Here is an 18,849-nt window from a genome sequence, read left to right as displayed (position 1 = left end):
TAAATTCTCCTGAAATATTTCCCAAAGCCAATGATTTTTCCCTTGATTATGTGTAATGTCTAATACTGTTTGCAGAGAAGCAAGCCCATATAATGATGTTCCCTCCTGTGAAATCTTGCATTGTGCATCTGCCAGATATGTTCAGATTTGGTCCCATGATCTTATCACTTGATATTAGATGAAAATACATAAAAAATACATCCATCCATCCATCCATCCATCCATCTTCTGCCGCTTATCCGGGGCCGGGTCGCGAGGCAGCAGTCTAAGCAGGGATGCCCAGACTTCCCTCTCCCCAGACACTTCCTCCAGCTGAAACTTTAAATTATGATGTGTCACCTCGTGAATTGTATAGTGTTTAGAAAAAGACAAAAAAAATCTGGCTTTGCCATTCCAGCACCTGTATTGTGTGTGTGTGTGTGTGTGTGTGTGTGTGTGTGTGTGTGTGTGTGTGTGTGTGTGTGTGTGTGTGTGTGTGTGTGTGTGTGTGTGATTTTATCTTGAAATTATAACATAGTCAGTGACAGTTTGTGGTGTATTTTGGTTATGAGAAGAAGCTCATTATAGATTACTATATTACCATTTTTACCATAACCTCCTCTATACATTTTAATGTATAGATTACATTGTTTATATTTCTTTTCTACCTCACACTCTTCCTTCCATTCTCTCTCTCTCTCTCTCTCTCTCTCTCTCTCTCTCTCTCTCTCTCTCTCTCTCTCTCTCTCTCTCTCTCTCTCTCATATTCTCCCTCTCACCCTTTCTCTTATGTCATACACATACTGTATAGGTTTTATTTATTTAATTTATGTTTCCTCATTCTAATTTGCAGTGATCAACTTTTTCTCCATCTGAAACAAGGAGCTTAATGATATAAACTCATTGTATCACTCTAGCGCCATCTGGTGACAAGATAAATGTTCACTGTCTGAGAAAATTAATTTGACACAGAAATAAAAAAAAAACAACACTTGAGTCTGCATATGCCAGAACAGCAAGACACAGCTTAATGTTTACATTAGCCTTGAAATACTGTGCAAAGTTTAATATTTATTTTCTCTTTACTGTTTTTAAGTCAGCTTTACAATATTGAAATACATATTAATCTATACAAACAAAAAAAAACGAATAAATAAATAAATACTTTTATGACTTCATACATGTTCTTCTATCCACTTACATGACAATAAAATAAACATGCAGATAATTAAAAATATATATCCAAACCAACAAGAATAGATTAAGTATTATTTGTTAATTCAATAGTTTAATGTAATTTAAAATACAATAAAAACTTTTCTATAAAAGTAATGACTTAATTATATGATATAGGAATTATATAATATGAATATTTTATATTATTACATTATTCCTACAATCATGCTGCTGCCTATACAATAACCATTTTATGCAAGAATAAATAAATAGATAAATAAATAATATAAATTAATTGGAAATGCTAATTAAAAAGTGGAAAAAAATAGGTTACATGTTAAAGTATAAAGGTTTGTAAGAAACAGCTTCTTTAGGAGCAAATAAACATAAATGCACAGAAAACGTTGACTGGAGTTGTTTCACTAAACAAAAGAATATCAAGAGACCAGCACATAGTTATCTTGTTAATTAAAATTGAAAAAATTCTAACAAAAATGAACAAATTGGTACAACATCATGGTCTTACAATGAAGTCAGAGTATAAACTTGTTTCTAGTAACATCATGGCAAGGTCTTTGTAGTTTATGAGGTATAAATCCTCTTCTTGAAAAATTTTACAGCTTTGACTCTGATTTCCTTAGTTTTTAGGCCATATATTAAAGGATTCATTGTTGGAGGCAAAATCATAGCAGCCACACCACTAAATTTTCTTAAGTGTGGAGAAATATCTGTTAACCTGTAAGAAATTATTGTGAAAAGACCCAAGCATTCAAATAGGAGAAATACAATTAAATGTGTCGCACAAGTTTGCATTGCCTTGCTACGTGTGTCAGATTGCTTGTTTCTAAAACAGGCTATAAGGATTTGGATGTATGTAAATATAATTAGGCCTACTGTTATCACTTGACAGACAGCTACAGTCATCAGTCCATATATGTTATTTATTGTTGTGTTTACACAGACCAGCTGGAGCAAAGAGGGATTATCACAGTATGTATGAGTCACTAATGATCTGCATCGTGGTAAACGCAGCAAAAGGATAAAAAGCACAGCTATCATAAGTATATTAGAAATCCAGACCAAAGAGATTAGCCTCATTGTGTGCATATTACTCATGATTGTGTTGTATTTCAAAGGGCAACATATGGCCACATATCTGTCATATGCCATAGCAGTCAAAATGAACACTGCACCTGTTGCATAGATATGTATAAAGAAAGCTTGAGTGACACAAGTTGAAAACTCTATTGTCCTGGTGTCCCATAAGAGTTCTTTAATAATATGTGGGAAGAGGGCTGTAGAGCCTATAAGATCATTTATGGGCAAGTTTAAAAGCAAAAGATACATGGGCTGGTGAAGACTCTTATTGAGAATGATAGTGATTAGTAAGATGAGGTTGCAAGTGAGAATGGTCAGGTATCCTAGTGTTGCGAAGACAAACGCAGGGGGGATACTCTCAGGAGGTAAATTGAAGCCTTGAAGTGTCAGAATAGATATATTAGAGAAATCAGTCATTTTAAAATTAGATTTTCACCTGCAAAGAAACACTTCTGTTAGTTATCATGACTGGTAAAGGTAAATATTTATATAAAAATAAATAAAATATCTAAACAGAATATATGAAAAAATAAGACATTAAAATAAATACATTTGTAGCATGCTACACTGTTTGTAGCTACACTAAAGAAAATTAGTAATATTACAATAGATTAGTAGTACAAACTTTAAAGCACTGACTGTTATTTGATCTCTTTTTAAGATAGAAGACTGAACAATGACTCTAGCAAATACTAATATGAGACTTAAATTATTGAACATATTCAGAAACAAATACTTACTCTATAAGCTAAGACCTCACTTATAATTTAAAGGGATGTCATTCATTATTCAAGCTTAAACTGAGATCCGTTTATATCCTGTGATAGAACGTACAACCCTAATCTCTTCCCTACAAATGTCACATGCTTTATAGTGTTCAGTAATTATGTAATAGTCCCATGAGCCAAAGGAAATATCTTGTTTTATCAGATTGCAAAGATCACTATAGCAAACTGAGCGAGGGTTTAATCCAATGCAAAAATTCAGGGGTAGGTTGTGGGCCTGTTAACATAAGGGAATTTGTTTGTGATCTCTTTTAGATTAAAAAGATATTATTATTATTATTATTATTATTATTATTATTATTATTATTATTTATTATTATTATTATCCTTTTCCCCACTGCTTCACACTCGCAAACCGTCCTAGTGCACGCTGAAGCTCCTGATTTGATGAAGCCAACAGGGCATCATCTGCAAAAAGTAGAGATGAGATCCGGTGGTCCCCAAGCCGGACTCCCTCTGGCCACCGACTGCGCTTATAAATCCTGTCCATATAAATAATGAACAAGACCAGTGACAAAGGGCAGCCCTGCCGGAGTCCAAGTCTGACTTACCGCCGGCAAAGCAAACCAAACTCCTGCTCCGGGCATATAGGGACCGGACAGCCCTTAGCAGAGGGCCTCGGACCCCATACTCCCAGAGCACCCCCCCACAGGTCGCCATGAGGGACACAGTTGAATGCCTTCTCCAGATCCACAAAGCACATGAAGACTGGTTGGGCAAACTCCCATGAACTCTCCAGCAACCTGGCGAGGGTATAGAGATGGTCCAGTGTGGATCCACGACAGTAACCGGAGACCTTAAAGCCAAAGATCCGAGTGGCCGCGTCGACAATGGAGATGGAGAACATGGTCCACTCGGACTCAATGTCTCCAACCTCCCTCAGGATCTGGTTGAAGCTCTGCCAGAGGTGGGATTTGAAGATCTCTCTGACCGGAGACTCTGCCAAACGTTCCCAGCAGACCCTCACAGTACATTTGGGTCTGACAAGACTGTCCAACTTCCTCCACCGCCATCGGATCCAACTAACCACCAGGTGGTGTTCAGTTGACAGCTCCGCCCCTCGCTTTACCCGAATGTCCAAGACATAAGGCCGGAGGTCAGATGAAACAACCACAAAGTCATCGACCTCTGACCTAGGGTATCCTGTTGCCATGTGCACTGATGGACACCCTTCTGCTTGAACGTTCGTTATGGACAAACTGTGACTAGCACAGAAGTCCAATAACAGAACACCACTTGGGTTCAGGTCGGCTGTTTGCCTTGGGAGACCCTACCCGGGGCAGAAAGCCCCAGACAACATAGCTCCTAGGATCATTCAGGCACGCAAACCCCTCCACCGCAATAAGGTGGCGGTTCAAGGGGGGATAAAATAATCATAATGATCATAAAATTTTGTACCAAACATTCTTTGTACCCAACAAAATTTTATAAAATAATCATAATGATCATAAAGTTTTGGTGGGTACAAAGCAGAATTAATTCTGTGAGGTGGTGGAGATGATAGTTGCAGGTTAAGAGTTTTATTTTCAAAATAGTCAAACAATTCCAAAATGTGTCAAGAAATCATAGTCATACAAACAGAATAAACTGGTCAGAAGACAAAGACAACTAAACTAAAACAGAATCATAATTATAATCAGAAAAACACTAGCAGAACAATAAGAAAGGAAGGACACTTCTCCTTGTATACGTGAATTAGAGGTCTTCATGGGTCCACTTAGATCCGAAAACCCGAGGTCCGACCCGAGACCCGAGCGGGTTTGGGTCTAAAAGTGTACCTCGGACACGGGTCAGGTATAATAATGGCATCGGGTCTCGGGTAATTTAAAATGAATGTGTTTTTACCGAACGGACCCGAGAATACCCGAACTACTGTATCTTGCGTGTGTGCATCGACTTGAGTCCTTTTCCAACCTCTCCTCTTTTGCCAAGACCGTTTGCGACATGTGGCTGGTGAAATGTGGCTGGCGGTAAGCTAATTTTCGTTGCAACAGACCTGTCAATCAATTTTGAATCCACTCTGCAGCGGTTACTTTTTTAACCCGACTTGCCCAGAAGGTTGCATAACTCTACAAGTTATGCAACCTTCGGCGCAAAAATTGCCAACGGGTGGGGTCGGACCGGGTCTAATTTTTTCGGGTTTTTCTCGGGTCGTTTCTTTCTTAAAAAAAAAAAATTATGCACGTCGGGTCTGGGTAAAAAGTGATCCGGGTCACTTCGGGTCGGGTACATTTCTTTAGACCTCCTGTGTGAATGAATAATTGAGTCCAAGTGTTTACAATCAGAACAAGGGTAAAGTAGATAGAGTGTGTGATGGATTTTGTGTGTTGTAACAATTTATCGGCCACTCTGTGTTATCTGGTGTGGGATGCAACACTGATTCCGACATTGAAATGACTATTCATTAATTGTATACATTTCCTAAATACGATGATAATAAACTCAAGGACTAATACATATGTATTACTCTAAAATAAAGTTTGTTTGTTTTTTTAATAGTAATAAATATTTACTATTAGTAATAAGTGTTTCTGATAAATAGAAATTCTTTTTCAATTGTTACCAAAAAAAGTTTCCCTAAAAGTCTCTAAAAGGTTCACTGAACAAATTGAAAAATAGTAATGAAATAAATTGATATGCCATGCAGCATGTTCATGTTGAGAGATGTATTTTGATAAATAATAAATAATGATTGCAAAAAAGCAGAGATTATCTCAATGTGCCTTACTTCATGTTTGTAGGGCTAGATCTACAAGCTTGTTTATTTTTTTCCTCTTAAACAAATTTACTACTGATGTACAATCACTCGCCTATCTCTTTTACCATTCACCTGACCCACCACTGCCTATACATAATATTTGCTGAGATGTTTCTTACATATTGCAGAGCTAAAACAATAAGTACAAATATGCAACTATTTACAGAAAGTAAATTATATTCTACTATTCTGTAATAGTTGTGCCTTGGTCAGCGTGAACTATGATCAGCCCACATATTATTTTCTAGAATTGTAGTGAGAATGGTAGATTAAACAAGACATTGCAAGGAGCTGCTAAATTGTCTTCAAGGTTAAAAATAGTTGCAAGAAAATCAGCCACATGACTTTATTGCAACAAAACCACTGTGAAGTTGATATTAAATTAATTATTAATTGTTTCAACATCTGTTGGATCATCAGGTTAAAGTTAGATAACAGAAGAAAGAAGCAAGAACTTTTACTCTAACCTATGTTTTCTTTTATATCTTTTTTCTGTTTAACCATATAAATATTAATTTAAGATGGATGCAATGAGAATGTCAAAGGTATGTGGATATTTAAACCTCCAATTTCATATAAAACATATTTAATACACAACATGAACAAAGAATCATCTTTTTTTTACAAACAAAATTGGATATAGACAATGATAATATGTTTCTCTAATTTAGTTTACCGTCAGTTAGAGATAAAGATAAGCATAGCATAATTTACCCAATGTAGACAAAGAGAATATTGTTCTTCTATGTGTTTGTTTGAAGAATAAAAATGATAGCAGATTGCAAACGATTAGATTTTAATAGAACAAATAGAACCAAATTGAAGCAAATTGAAAAAAAGAGTTATTGTTTGAAATTTATTTAAATGCCACTTTTTGTTTTTTTAACACTATGATGAGTGAACTTCTAATGTCTCTTGTTTTCATTCCATATATAATTGGATTACAAACTGGAAGAATTGTGAAAATCAGCATACCACATACTTGTTGTGCATTGAGTGGTATATTCTGAAAACGATACGATAGTACTGTGAAGGTTGTAACTATTTCATACAGAACAAATGTAATTATCTGTCCTAAACATGTGTTTACAGCCTTACTCCTAGCATCGGTTTGTGTGTGGGAAAGACAGGCTCTAAGAATTTGTACATAGGAAAATAGTTGAATAGTCACACTAATACCTTGTACAATTCCAGTTATTGCTAATCCATAAACATTATTCACAGTAAGGTCACCAGCACATGAAAGCTGTAACAGTGTATTATTGCTACAATAAACATTAAAAATGAATGTCTTACATTTTGTAACTCGTGCCTGAAGAGCAAACAATACAACAATCAAGGCAATGTCAAGGCCCCAAGCCAGTGCTATCACACCACCAACTGTGTATGGACCCATTATAGAGTTATATCTCAGTGGCTTGCATATCGCTATGTAGCGATCAAATGACATGGCTGCCAGAATAAAAAGTATACTACCTCCATACAGATGAAGCAAAAAGCCCTGCAGAACACATGTTGGGTAATAGACCATATTTGTTTGGGTTACAATGTCCAGAAGAACTCTCGGCAGGGCACAAGTAATTCCCATTAAGTCTGTCAAAGGAAGGCTGAACAAAATGTAAAACATGGGTTTATGAAGCCTTTGCTGGGTAACAATCAATGCTAAAATTGTTACATTACAGATCACAGCAAACAAATAGATCAGAGCTCCAATGATAAAAACAGGATAAACAGCTTGATGAGGGACATCAAATCTGGCAATCTGAAGGTTGAAACTGAATGTGTTATTGAAAAGTTGCTCCATTCTGAACCTATGGGAGAAATTAATAATAATAATAATAATAATAATAATAATAATAATAATAATAATAATAATAATAATAATAATAATAATAATAAAACATTGTTACTAAACCACCTACAGTATATGCATAATGTTTTTTTTTTTCATTTACAATGGCTTTGACCACAGACTTACCTTACAGTAGATCTACTTGTGTCAATAGAGGGAAATGGGTTGGCACATTTATAACAATTTCTGTCCTCCAACAACTATGCAAATGATTCATATGTCACCAGAGGATATTTACAGCTGTAATGTTGTCTCAAACATAAAATGTATACCTAGTAATAATTGATGTATATAACCATTAGCATAAGATAACAAGTATGACTTATGACACGAGAAATGAAATAATGTCTGTTGTGACAAAAAATAGATACTATAATAGTATGATGACAGTATTAGCAAACAATGTATGATATTATACAAACTGCTTAAGCACTCATTCATTCACTGTATCTGGTTACCATTTTACTATTTTTTATCTACCATTTCTTATATCAAGTGCTGCATCTCACTGTTGGTAAAGTGTCAGTAATGTGTTTGAGAAGCTGAAACTCAAGTTTGCCTAGCATTTAACTCTCACTGCTAATCTGGAAAGAAACATTTTATCTCTTTTTTTGGAAATAAAAGAGATGGCAGAAGGATTCTGTAGACCCACACCATTACTGATTTATGTCCACAATGCAGAAAACTGGTGTGTTTTCAAACAGGAATACAAAATACTTGCTGATAAAAATGCTTAATATTCATTCACATCACTTTGGGTGTTTCTGTACACCTAGGAACTCTGTACCTGCCCTTCTTTTCACATATTATTGGCCAGTGTGAAGACATCCTGTTTTGGGATGGGAGCTGTAGGCCCCTGCTTCTTTCTCTTCCCTCCATACTGTTCTATAATTGTGCAGCTATTTTAGCTTTGTGAGGATGTGGTTTATGAGAGGCTGAATCTTGTACAGCTCATTGTAGTCAGCCATATCTCTTGTGGGCTGGAAATATTGTTGCTGAAATAAAGAAATTTTTTGATTGCCTCTCATCCTGAAAGAGGCATCACATCAGCAACACATGCAATTTGGCTACTGTGGCTCCAGAACATGTGGGTAGCTTGAAGAGCAAATGACATATGGAATAATGTCTCAAAGAACTGTTCAAGTTCTTGAACAGTAAGGTTAAGGGGCTTGGCAGGGTTGCACTGGATGCTGTACAAGTTTGACTGGTAAACAATAAAATCAAAGATTTTAAGTTTGCATTTAGTGGTTTGGCAAGAAATAATGTTATCTTCAGACAGAAATTCACTTTCATCCATTGTGGTATCTGGAGTGTTTATAAAACCATACAAAAAAGTAAGTTTCCATAGCCAATAAATGCACAGCAAAAAACAAAACAAAAATACAACAGAAATAAACAGTCCATTCCTTCATCCTCACTGTCACTGTCTATCTCACTGTCAGATGGGATTTGCCTAACATGCTGATCATGCTCGTCTTCCATAAAACAATCTTATGTCCATTTTCTCCCTAATTGTGTTAAAAGAGGTAAAATTAACTAAAAAATAAAGACAAATATTTTAAGGGTTTATACTTTGTTAATTAAATGCATGTGATAATATGTGATGACATCAAAAGACATTGTCAGCATACGGATCCCTAAGAAGTACCCCTTAATGCACAATGCTGCCCTGAGGGGGGGAAATAAAGTAATTTCTTAACATGCAAAAAATAAAAAAAATGACAAAAAGCTACTACTGTATACACCACATACATGCACATATATATTTAATTTACAGTTACTTAATTTTATATAAGATTGACAAAGTATATACTATTGCTTTAGTGGGGGCATTGGGCTTAAGAAAGCTTTCAGTTGACTGAAGGCAATGCTGTGCAGTACAGGGTTAATAGAAGTATTGTACAGATATACTCACCTACTGTGGTCGGGCCATTTGAAGTTATTTCAGTCACCTTGAGCATCAGGCTATTTTTGGTAAATACAAATGTTTACCAAAAGGCCTGAACCTTTGGTGTATTGAGTTAATGACCCCCTCTAGTGGCTGTTATCTGGTATAGGGTTATACTTCTGAAATATTTGCAATAGCCAGAAAAAGGCTTTTGAAAAGTGACATCTATGCATGAAAAGGTTAATAGAGGTAAGAAAACTTTATCTTAATCCAGAGAAATGAAATCTTACATTGATAAATAATAAAATGGAATACAATGGAAGGAACGTTATATTGTAGTTTTGGGGGGAAATAAATATTTATTCAATAACAAATAACCATTAAGCATAAATGGATCAGCATGCCTAAAATCATGCAGCGTAATTTTATTCATCGTTTTTGTAACTTAAATGGGGAAAAACTGGAATGGATATGACAGTTTTAAAGTTCCACTTACAGTATAAATTAACGGAGAAATAACCAAAATGCTGTGAAATATCACTGTGACATACATTATGACAGCATTTAGGATTAGGATAAAGATTGAAATCGCAAAAAAAAAGTCTTAAACAATTACTAAACAAACTGAAAAATGTGCTTTGAAATAAATTTATCTCATGCATAGAGTTTTCAGAGCCTTACTAGACATGTTTAAAGTAAAGAAGGGGAATTTGTTTATCATTTCTAACACCAACAGAACTCACAATTTAGTGTTATTACACGTAAAACAACTGCATATGTTATGCATTATTTTTGCATATTCTGTACAGTTACTATATGCTACTCTCTATAAAAAAATTCCATTTCTTTTATATTATTTTTTCTTATGTCATCTTATTACTCATGATTTATTTTAATTCAGTTTATTTACTGTATATGTACAGTCTAAAGAAATATTTTACTTCAAGTTATATACTGTAATGTATATACAGTGTATGTAACAAATCAAATCTTGAATCTTTAACCTTTGTATATAAAATATGAAGAATTAAATATTATTTCAGAAAAGTATTTCTGCATATATAATTTATTGTAGTATTTTATTGTGGTATTATCAGCATTACAAAATGTGTCCTGTTGTTTGCTGTCAGTCAAATGAATCAGTCAAAAGACATTTTACACTGTATTTACTTTTGTTACTTTGTTTTTCCTACATACCATAAAGACATTGGGGTGCAGGGGTGTCCCTTATTTTAGTCATTAGCTAATTACATGCCAGAGAAATAAAGACATGTTACAGTAAGGTCAAGGCATGGCTCACTTAATAGCAATGCTATCAGAAATTGTGCTGTGACAGATCCAGCAACTCATTCATTCCCTGTCACATGGAAACGCGATTACACTACAAACACCCAAAGGATTACCAGTTCCATGTTAATAAGTTGAATTAAACATTTGAAGAAAAGGTCATACAGATTGACAATATTTTACAAAGGGGACAGAACTGAATCAGAGAACTGCATTTGTGCATAAGACAAAAATAAAATGTTTTTACACCAACAATTATGCAAATGCCACCTTTCGTTTTTTCAGCACAATGATGAAGGTATTTCGAATCTCTCTTGTTTTCATTCCATATATAATTGGATTTACCACTGGAAGAATTGTGAAAATCATCAAACCACTTATTTGTTGTGCAATTGGTGGTATATTCTGAAAACGATTTGAAAGTATGGTAAATGTCGAAACTATTTCATACAGGACAAATGTAAGTATTTGTGCTAAACATGTGTTTATAGCCTTACTTCTAGCATTGGCTTGTGTGTTTGAAAGACAAGTTTTAAGAATGAGTACATAGGACAATAATTGAATAGTCACACTAATACCTTGCATAACTCCAGTTATAGCTAATCCATAAACATTATTCACAGTAAGGTCGCCACCACACGACAGCTGTAATAGTGCACTATTGCTACAATAAACATTAAAAATGAATGTCTTACATTTTGGAAATCTTGCCTGGAGAGCAAACAATACAACAATCATTGAAAAATCAAGGCCCCAAGCCAGTGCTATTACACCACCAACTGTATATGGACTCATTATAGAATTATATCTGAGTGGCATGCATATGGCTATGCACCGATCAAATGACATGGCTGCCAGAATGAAAAGAACACCACCGCCATATGAATGAAGAACAAATCCCTGTAGAATACATGTCGGGTAGTAGACCATATTTGTTTGGGTTACAATATCCAAAAGAACTCTGGGGAAAGCAAATGTAATTGCTATTAGGTCTATCAAAGGAAGGCTGAACAAAATGTAAAACATAGGCTTATGAAGGCTTTGCTGGGTAACAATCAATGCTAAAATTGTTACATTACAGAACACAGCAAACAAATAGATCAGAGCTCCAATGATAAAAACAGGATAAATAGCTTGAGGCGGGACATCAAATCTGGCAATCTGAAGGTTGAAACTGAATGTGTTATTGAAAAGTTGCTCCATTGTGAACCTGTGGGAGAAATAAACAGAGAAGTTAATAAACAGTTATTACAGTATTTGTCCTGTGTGTGTGTGTGTGTGTGTGTGTGTGTGTGTGTGTGTGTGTGTGTGTGTGTGTGTGTGTGTGTTTTATTTTTGTCTAATATATTTGACTTCAGACTCACCTACCAAAAGATCCACTTGTGTCAATAGAGGGACATTGTACGCCCACTTTATATCATCTTATGCCCCCCAAAGACCTTACAAGTTACTCATATTTCACCAGAGGATATTGCCAACTTTAACCATTGCTCAACTATAATATGTATAGCTTGCAATAAGAGGTTATGCTCATAAAATGTAGCACTTTAAGTGCTATGCAGGAGAGTCATATTACACCAGAAATGACAGGCTGATTGTCCGCCGTTCAATAAACATTGCTGTTTTATTTTTCCGATTTTATTTATACATGTATTTTGCCTAATGCAAAGGATAGTTTGAAGACATCTCTGATGTGTAGAAATACAGTGCCTTTCTTAGCATTTATAGATTTTATTGTGTTGTGACATAAAATGAAACTGACTTTATTAGGTTACTTAATTTAATGAGGGGGGGGGGGGGTGTTAAAATAGAATGATACTAAATTACACGAAAAAGAGCCATTCAATAAATCTGACCATTAAAATATATATCATAATCTAAAATGAGTAAATGATTGTTGTAAATCTAAATCTAATTGCTTTATGTCTTCTCCTTCTTTATTATGTTGGCTTGTAGAAGCCAACATTCTGTTTTGCTTATTCTTCTTAGACAAAAATGTATTAATTTCTTCTCCTCCTAGGGTTTTCGAGCAACATGCACCAAAATCAGATATGTCATAGACGCTCGACCGACCTATTACTTTTCTAAGCAATCCGAGTTCTGGTACTCAAAGTACCGGGTCTCAAAGTGGCCTTTTTTGCTATATGGACATGTGATATATCAAAAGACTCTCATGTCACATGTCACATGCTCATATCCACTCGCCTCAAAAAGTATTTGCACCCTAGCATCACATTGGGAATATTTGCTCCGACAAGCCAACATAAAAGTTTGTCACGACGACATAGTTGAAACTAGAAATAAAGACAAGGTTTTCTATTGTCTTTTTAGTATCCCGGTCCTTCTGGGGGATAATTAAGGTCAATTCTGCATGTCATAATATATATGTGTATATTGTGACAGCGTCGCAAATGCCTCCACACACAAGCCGCACAAAATATAGTCTTCCATCAGTGGCTGGCAAAAGTGTTACTTATGATAAAAAAGAACAGTATTAGTTTACCTGAAATATGCTTACACTTTGTGTGATGTAAGTGTCTCAAAAGAGCAAGGGTTTATAAGTCTGCCAGAGCTCTCTGTTAACAGGCAAGGTTATCTCAGTTTTACCAAAAGTAAAATCAGTAAATCATATTAGAATACAGATTCTGAAGTGGTTAATCCCATAATATTTGCCTTTTCATTCTTACATATTTGTTTACCCAACAGTTTTCCAAAGGCAATTAGTCATGAAATGGGGTCACTTGGGCATTAAAAAGGACGGGTCATGAATTCCTAATGTATATAAAATGGCAGGTAGAGGTAAATTACACGGATGTTCAGAAAGGACAAGCATCTGAGAAGCTCAGACATTAACAATAAATTGCTGGATTAACTTGCAATACTTGTATTTGTAATATTTTGCTAAATACTGTGATCAGAGATTTGAGGTAAGCAAGCAATTACATGTAATTGTACATTTTTTAATATTTATTAAAAAAGTGCTTATTTTAAGAAACCTGTGTGTACATAACATTTTTCTCTGTTTCAGAACTTTCCTTCTTGATACACAGTAATAAGAAGAACAATGAGCTCTTATATATACATATATTCAATAAATTTTACTTTGAAACCAATAGATATACCACCACCTTATATATTACCAGTGCTTATGTTTGGAATCCTTACATATTGTTTTATTTTGTTGTTCAATATTACAATTGCTCTGAACCAAAAACGTCATAAACCTATGTACATACTGTTATTTAACATAACAATCAATGACATTATGGGTGCCACTGCCCTTTTTTTCAGATCAGAGAGAGAGAGAGAGAGAGAGAGAGAGAGAGAGAGAGAGAGAGAGAGAGAGAGAGAGAGAGAGAGAGAGCGTGTGTGTGTGTAAGTGTGTGCAAAATCCACTGAAATGTTAGCAAGATGGGCAAGCTATACATGATCAGAAAAAAAGCATGAAACGCTTAAAAACGCTTTAAGAATGATACACTTCATCAAGCCCAACATGTTTTATAATTTTAAATTAGTTCTTTAGTTAAAATTTGTGGTTTTTAGGTATTAGGTCTAGATGCTTAAGGGGATACTTGTTTGATACTAATTTGTCTAATATTTTGTATTCTTTTCCTGTCTATTTTAGGTCTAATATAAAAGAAGGACAATGAGCTCTAATATGTCCATATATACAACTCTACTTACTTTGGAATCACTGGACATTTCACTGACTTCTGTTATACCAGTGTTCATGTTTGGAACCCTTACCTATTGCACTATCTTGTTTTTCAATGTTACATTACTGCTAATAATTGCTCTGAACCAAAAACTTCATAAACCTATGTACATACTGTTATTTAACATGCCAATCAATGACATTGTAGGTGCCACTGCTTTTTTTCCTCAGCTGATCTCGAGTATACTATCTCAGAATAGATCAATCACATATTCGGCATGTTACATACAAGCCTTCTTGGTACATTTGTATGGGTCTGGAACACTTCTTATTCTGTCCGCTATGGCTTATGACAGGTATATTGCAATCTGCTATCCATTGAAATATAACACCATTATGTCTCCAAATAGCTTGCTAAAGATAATCATTATTGTATGGTCCATAGCTTTTACAGAGGTTGGTTTTCTACTTGGTCTGACCTACCGTCAAGAGATATGTAGCACAAAAATAGTAGACACTTTCTGTAATAATCCAAGTTTGATGAAGCTTATATGTGGGGACATTAATGTGACTAATTACTATGGACTGTCTCTTACAGCTGTGCACCAATGTATAACACTGTTTATAATGTTATTTACATACATTCAAATCTTATTCACCTGTGTCTATAAAAGACAGTCCGATGCAAAAAGCAAAGCTATTCAGACATGCAGTACACACCTAATTGTTTTCTTATGTGTAGAATTCAGTGGACTATTTGCCTTAATTTCACACAGGTTTGAGAATGTATCCCAATACTTAAGAAGGCTCTTTGGTGCATGTGTGATGATATTTCCTCCTATTATTAATCCTCTAATATATGGATTGAAAACCAAAGAAATTCAACGGAAGATTTTTGTTTTCTTCTGTAAAAAGACATCTCCATCATGACAGAAACATATTCTAGAGTGATGAATAATACTATTAATTTGAAGATGAATGAAAAAGTTATTTGGAATTATGCATTATCTTCCTTCCAAGCTTCTTCCAGTAACTATTTTTGATGTTACCACAATTCAACAAATAATAATTCTCCCTTGGACAGATTTTCCAATATAATAAAAATATTTACAGTTCTGTTTTCTTTAAATTACAATATGTTTATTGTATTTATTGTAATTATACTTCTAGTACATACAAATAGTACTGGACAGTGGTTATCATATTATTCCTACTCAAAATAAATGCTGTGGTTTTAATGCATTTTGTGTTGACGATGACATAAATCATATGCTATAGACTGTGCAACTAATCTCCTATAAGAGAGACCTATAAAAGATCTATTTTCTACGGTGGCCGAGAAGTGCAAAATAAATTAACAAATCCGAAAACACATTAACAAATCTGAAAACAAATTAACAAATCTAAAAACAAATTAACAAATCCAAAAACAAATTAACAAATCTAAAAACAAATTAACAAATCCGAAAGCACAAACAAATTAACAAATCCGAAAACACATTAACAAATCAGTTTTGTTTTGTTCATTTGTTAATGTGTTTTCGGATTTGTTAATTTGTTTTGCACTTCTCGGCTACCGTAATTTTCATCACTAACCATAACACCAATTAAGACAATATCTTGTGGAAGAATGGTGTTCATGCCTCCAGTACAGTTCTTCCACTTATTATAATGGAAAAAAAAAAAAACATGATTTCAATCTACTTTGTCACACATATGTAGAAATATAATACCCAGAAAAATGCACAACAGTGAGAGTTTCTTGCTGCTAGGATTTTCAGTGTAACCTCCATGCACAAGAAAGTATTTTATTTTAAAAATAAACATTTACCTGATTTGAACAAAATCATTACAATGTGTCCATGAACAGTGTACATGTATGTTTTAATTCCACTTGAGTTTAATCTTGATTGGAGCTACTGTAACATCCACTTTTCTATACATGATAAAGATGTCCAGGATAAATTTTTAATAATGCTATGGCTTTACAAATGATCATTGTTACAGTAAATTCAGGTAACTGTAATTTCTATATCATATATACTGTCCTATATACTATGCGTAGAATAGAACAGGGCATATAAGCCTTTATTATCGCCACATATACATTACAGCACGGTGGAATTCTTTTCTTCACATACACCAACTGAGGAGGTTGGGGTCAGAGTGCAGGGGCAGCTATGATACAGCGGCCCTGGAGCAGGGAGGGTTGAGGGTTGCTCAGGAGCCCAGCAGTGGCAGCTTGGCTGTGCTGGGCCTTGAACCACGATCCTACGATCAACAACCCAGAGCCTTAACCAGTTGAGCCACCACTGCCCCCAGAGTAGAGACAAGCAGTAGAGGCAAGCAGCTTTGCTTCAAGCAGTCTTCATTAGCATAAATGTACCTATAAAATATATTTAATTTGAGTGCATTGTTTTATGGATTAAAAGTATGTAGCCTGGTATTTTATTTAATGTGGAAATAGGAACTAACTGAAAGGCAAATAGGGGAGGCAAATAAGGCATTAGGTAGAAAATCAACCAAGAATATATATATATATCCGTATATATATATATATATATATATATATATATATATATATATATATATATATATATATATATATATATATATAGGCGGGGGATCACCCTGGGTCCACCCAACCAACCTGTATTGAAACACGGACCAAGGAGTCCAACGTGCTTGTGAGTCAGAAGGCTTAGACCCTTCCTACTTGAAACCCCACAGCGCAATGAAAGTGAAGGCCGGCGACCGTGCCCGTAGCAGTCCTGACGTGCAAATCAGTCATCCGGCCTGGTTATATGGGTAAAAGCTAGTTGCTTGTAGCTGCTTCCCTCCGAAGTTTCCCTCAGGATAGCTGGCACAAGAGAAAATTTTCAGTTTTATCCGGTAAAGCTAATAATTAGAGGCATTGGGGCCGAAACGATCTCAACCTATTCTCAAACTTTAAATGGGTAAGAAGCCCGGCTAGCTGGCTTTGAGCCGGGCATGAAATGTGAGCTGAGAGTATGAATCCTAGGAATCTGGTACTGGTGACATGGAATTTGCCTTCTTTGCCTTGACATATAGGTTCTGAAACAGGCATTGGCCAGGTAGACAGAGATATAATGGTTTAGCATGTCCCCCAGCATGTCTGTATAAATGCCTGGAATATCTCCAAAATGTTGAGGCCAAATTGCATAACCTGGTACTCCTAGTAGCCTGTGGCCTGTGTTGTATGCCATCTACCATTTGTCCACCTCCTGGATACCCATGAGGTGGTAGGTGTTGCACAGGTACAATTTGTAGAAGACAGTGGACCCTGGACAAGTTCGAAGGTGGAGGACATGAGGTAGAGGGTACAAGTTCTTGACAGTATTTGCTCTGAGACCTACAAAAGCTACAAAATTCAACAAAAGTGTCACAGACAGTAATCCAGTAATCCGACTGAAAAACACTGCAGGACAGTCCAATAATTCAGGAAAACAGAGCAATTCAGAGTAGGCAAAAATCCAGAACAAATGGAAAAAAACCAACAAAAAAAACCCAGAAATAAACAGTTCATTCCCTCATCCTCACTGTCACTGTCTATCTCACTGTCAGATGGATTTGCCTAACATGCTGATCATGCTCTAGTCTTCCATAAAACAAGCTTATGTCCATTTTCTCCCTAAATGTGTCAAAGGAGGTAAAATTAAGTAAAAAATGAATACAAATATTTTAAGGGTTTATACTTTGTTAAATGCATGTGATTATATGTGATGACATCAAAAGACATTGTCAGCAGAAGGATCCCTAAGAAGTACCCCTTAATGCACAATGCTGCCCTGAGGAAAAAAACATGCAAAAAAAAAAGCTACTACTGTATACACCTCATAAATGCACATACATATTTAATTGACAGTTAACTAATTTTATATAGTATTGACAAAGTATATACTATTACCTTAGTGTGTGTGTGTGTGTGTGTGGGGGGGGGGGGCATTGGGCTTAAGAAAGCTTTCAGTTGACTGAGTTGGGTTAATAGAAGTATTGTAGAGCTATACTGACCTACTGTGGCCAGGCCATCTGGTATAGAGGTCATTCATTAATTTTCTACCGCTTATCCGAACTTCTCGGGTCACGGGGAGCCTGTGCCTATTTCAGGCGTCATCGGGCATAAAGGCAGGATACACCATGGACAGAGTGCCAACCCATCGCAGGACACACACACACACACTCTCTCATTCACTCGTGCAATCACACACTACAGACAATTTTCCAGAGATGCCAATCAACCAACCATGCAAGTCTTTGGACCGGGGGAGGAAACCGGAGTACGCCGAGGAACCCCCGAGGCACGAGGAGAACATGCAAACTCCACACACACAAGGTGGAGGCGGCACACGA

At 35.6% G+C, this 18,849-nt stretch overlaps 4 protein-coding genes across 4 annotated transcripts; 1 reads left to right on the top strand and 3 right to left on the bottom strand.

Annotated features, from left to right (window-relative positions):
• Positions 1-1,737: 1,737 nt before the first annotated feature.
• On the bottom strand, positions 1,738-2,670 carry LOC113643684 (olfactory receptor 52E4-like). The gene has a single exon (XM_027148067.1). The coding sequence runs from the start codon at positions 2,668-2,670 to the stop codon at positions 1,738-1,740; it is 933 nt and encodes a 310-aa protein (XP_027003868.1).
• Positions 2,671-5,590: 2,920 nt separating this feature from the next.
• Positions 5,591-7,600, bottom strand: LOC113643494 (olfactory receptor 52B2-like). Its single transcript, XM_027147777.1, has 2 exons — positions 6,700-7,600; positions 5,591-5,637 (listed from the first exon to the last, which is right to left on the bottom strand). The coding sequence occupies exons 1-2, from the start codon at positions 7,598-7,600 to the stop codon at positions 5,591-5,593; spliced, it is 948 nt and encodes a 315-aa protein (XP_027003578.1).
• A 3,478-nt stretch (positions 7,601-11,078) lies between these two features.
• Positions 11,079-12,026, bottom strand: LOC113643493 (olfactory receptor 52B2-like). Its single transcript, XM_027147776.1, has one exon. The coding sequence runs from the start codon at positions 12,024-12,026 to the stop codon at positions 11,079-11,081; it is 948 nt and encodes a 315-aa protein (XP_027003577.1).
• A 2,443-nt stretch (positions 12,027-14,469) lies between these two features.
• Positions 14,470-15,408, top strand: LOC113643492 (olfactory receptor 52B2-like). Its single transcript, XM_047820931.1, has one exon. The coding sequence runs from the start codon at positions 14,470-14,472 to the stop codon at positions 15,406-15,408; it is 939 nt and encodes a 312-aa protein (XP_047676887.1).
• Positions 15,409-18,849: the final 3,441 nt, after the last annotated feature.

Source organism: Tachysurus fulvidraco, chromosome 11, assembly GCF_022655615.1.
Source record: "Tachysurus fulvidraco isolate hzauxx_2018 chromosome 11, HZAU_PFXX_2.0, whole genome shotgun sequence".
NCBI lineage: Eukaryota > Metazoa > Chordata > Actinopteri > Siluriformes > Bagridae > Tachysurus > Tachysurus fulvidraco.
Note: the sequence above shows the minus strand (reverse complement) of the source record. Positions and strands in the feature narration are given on the sequence as shown.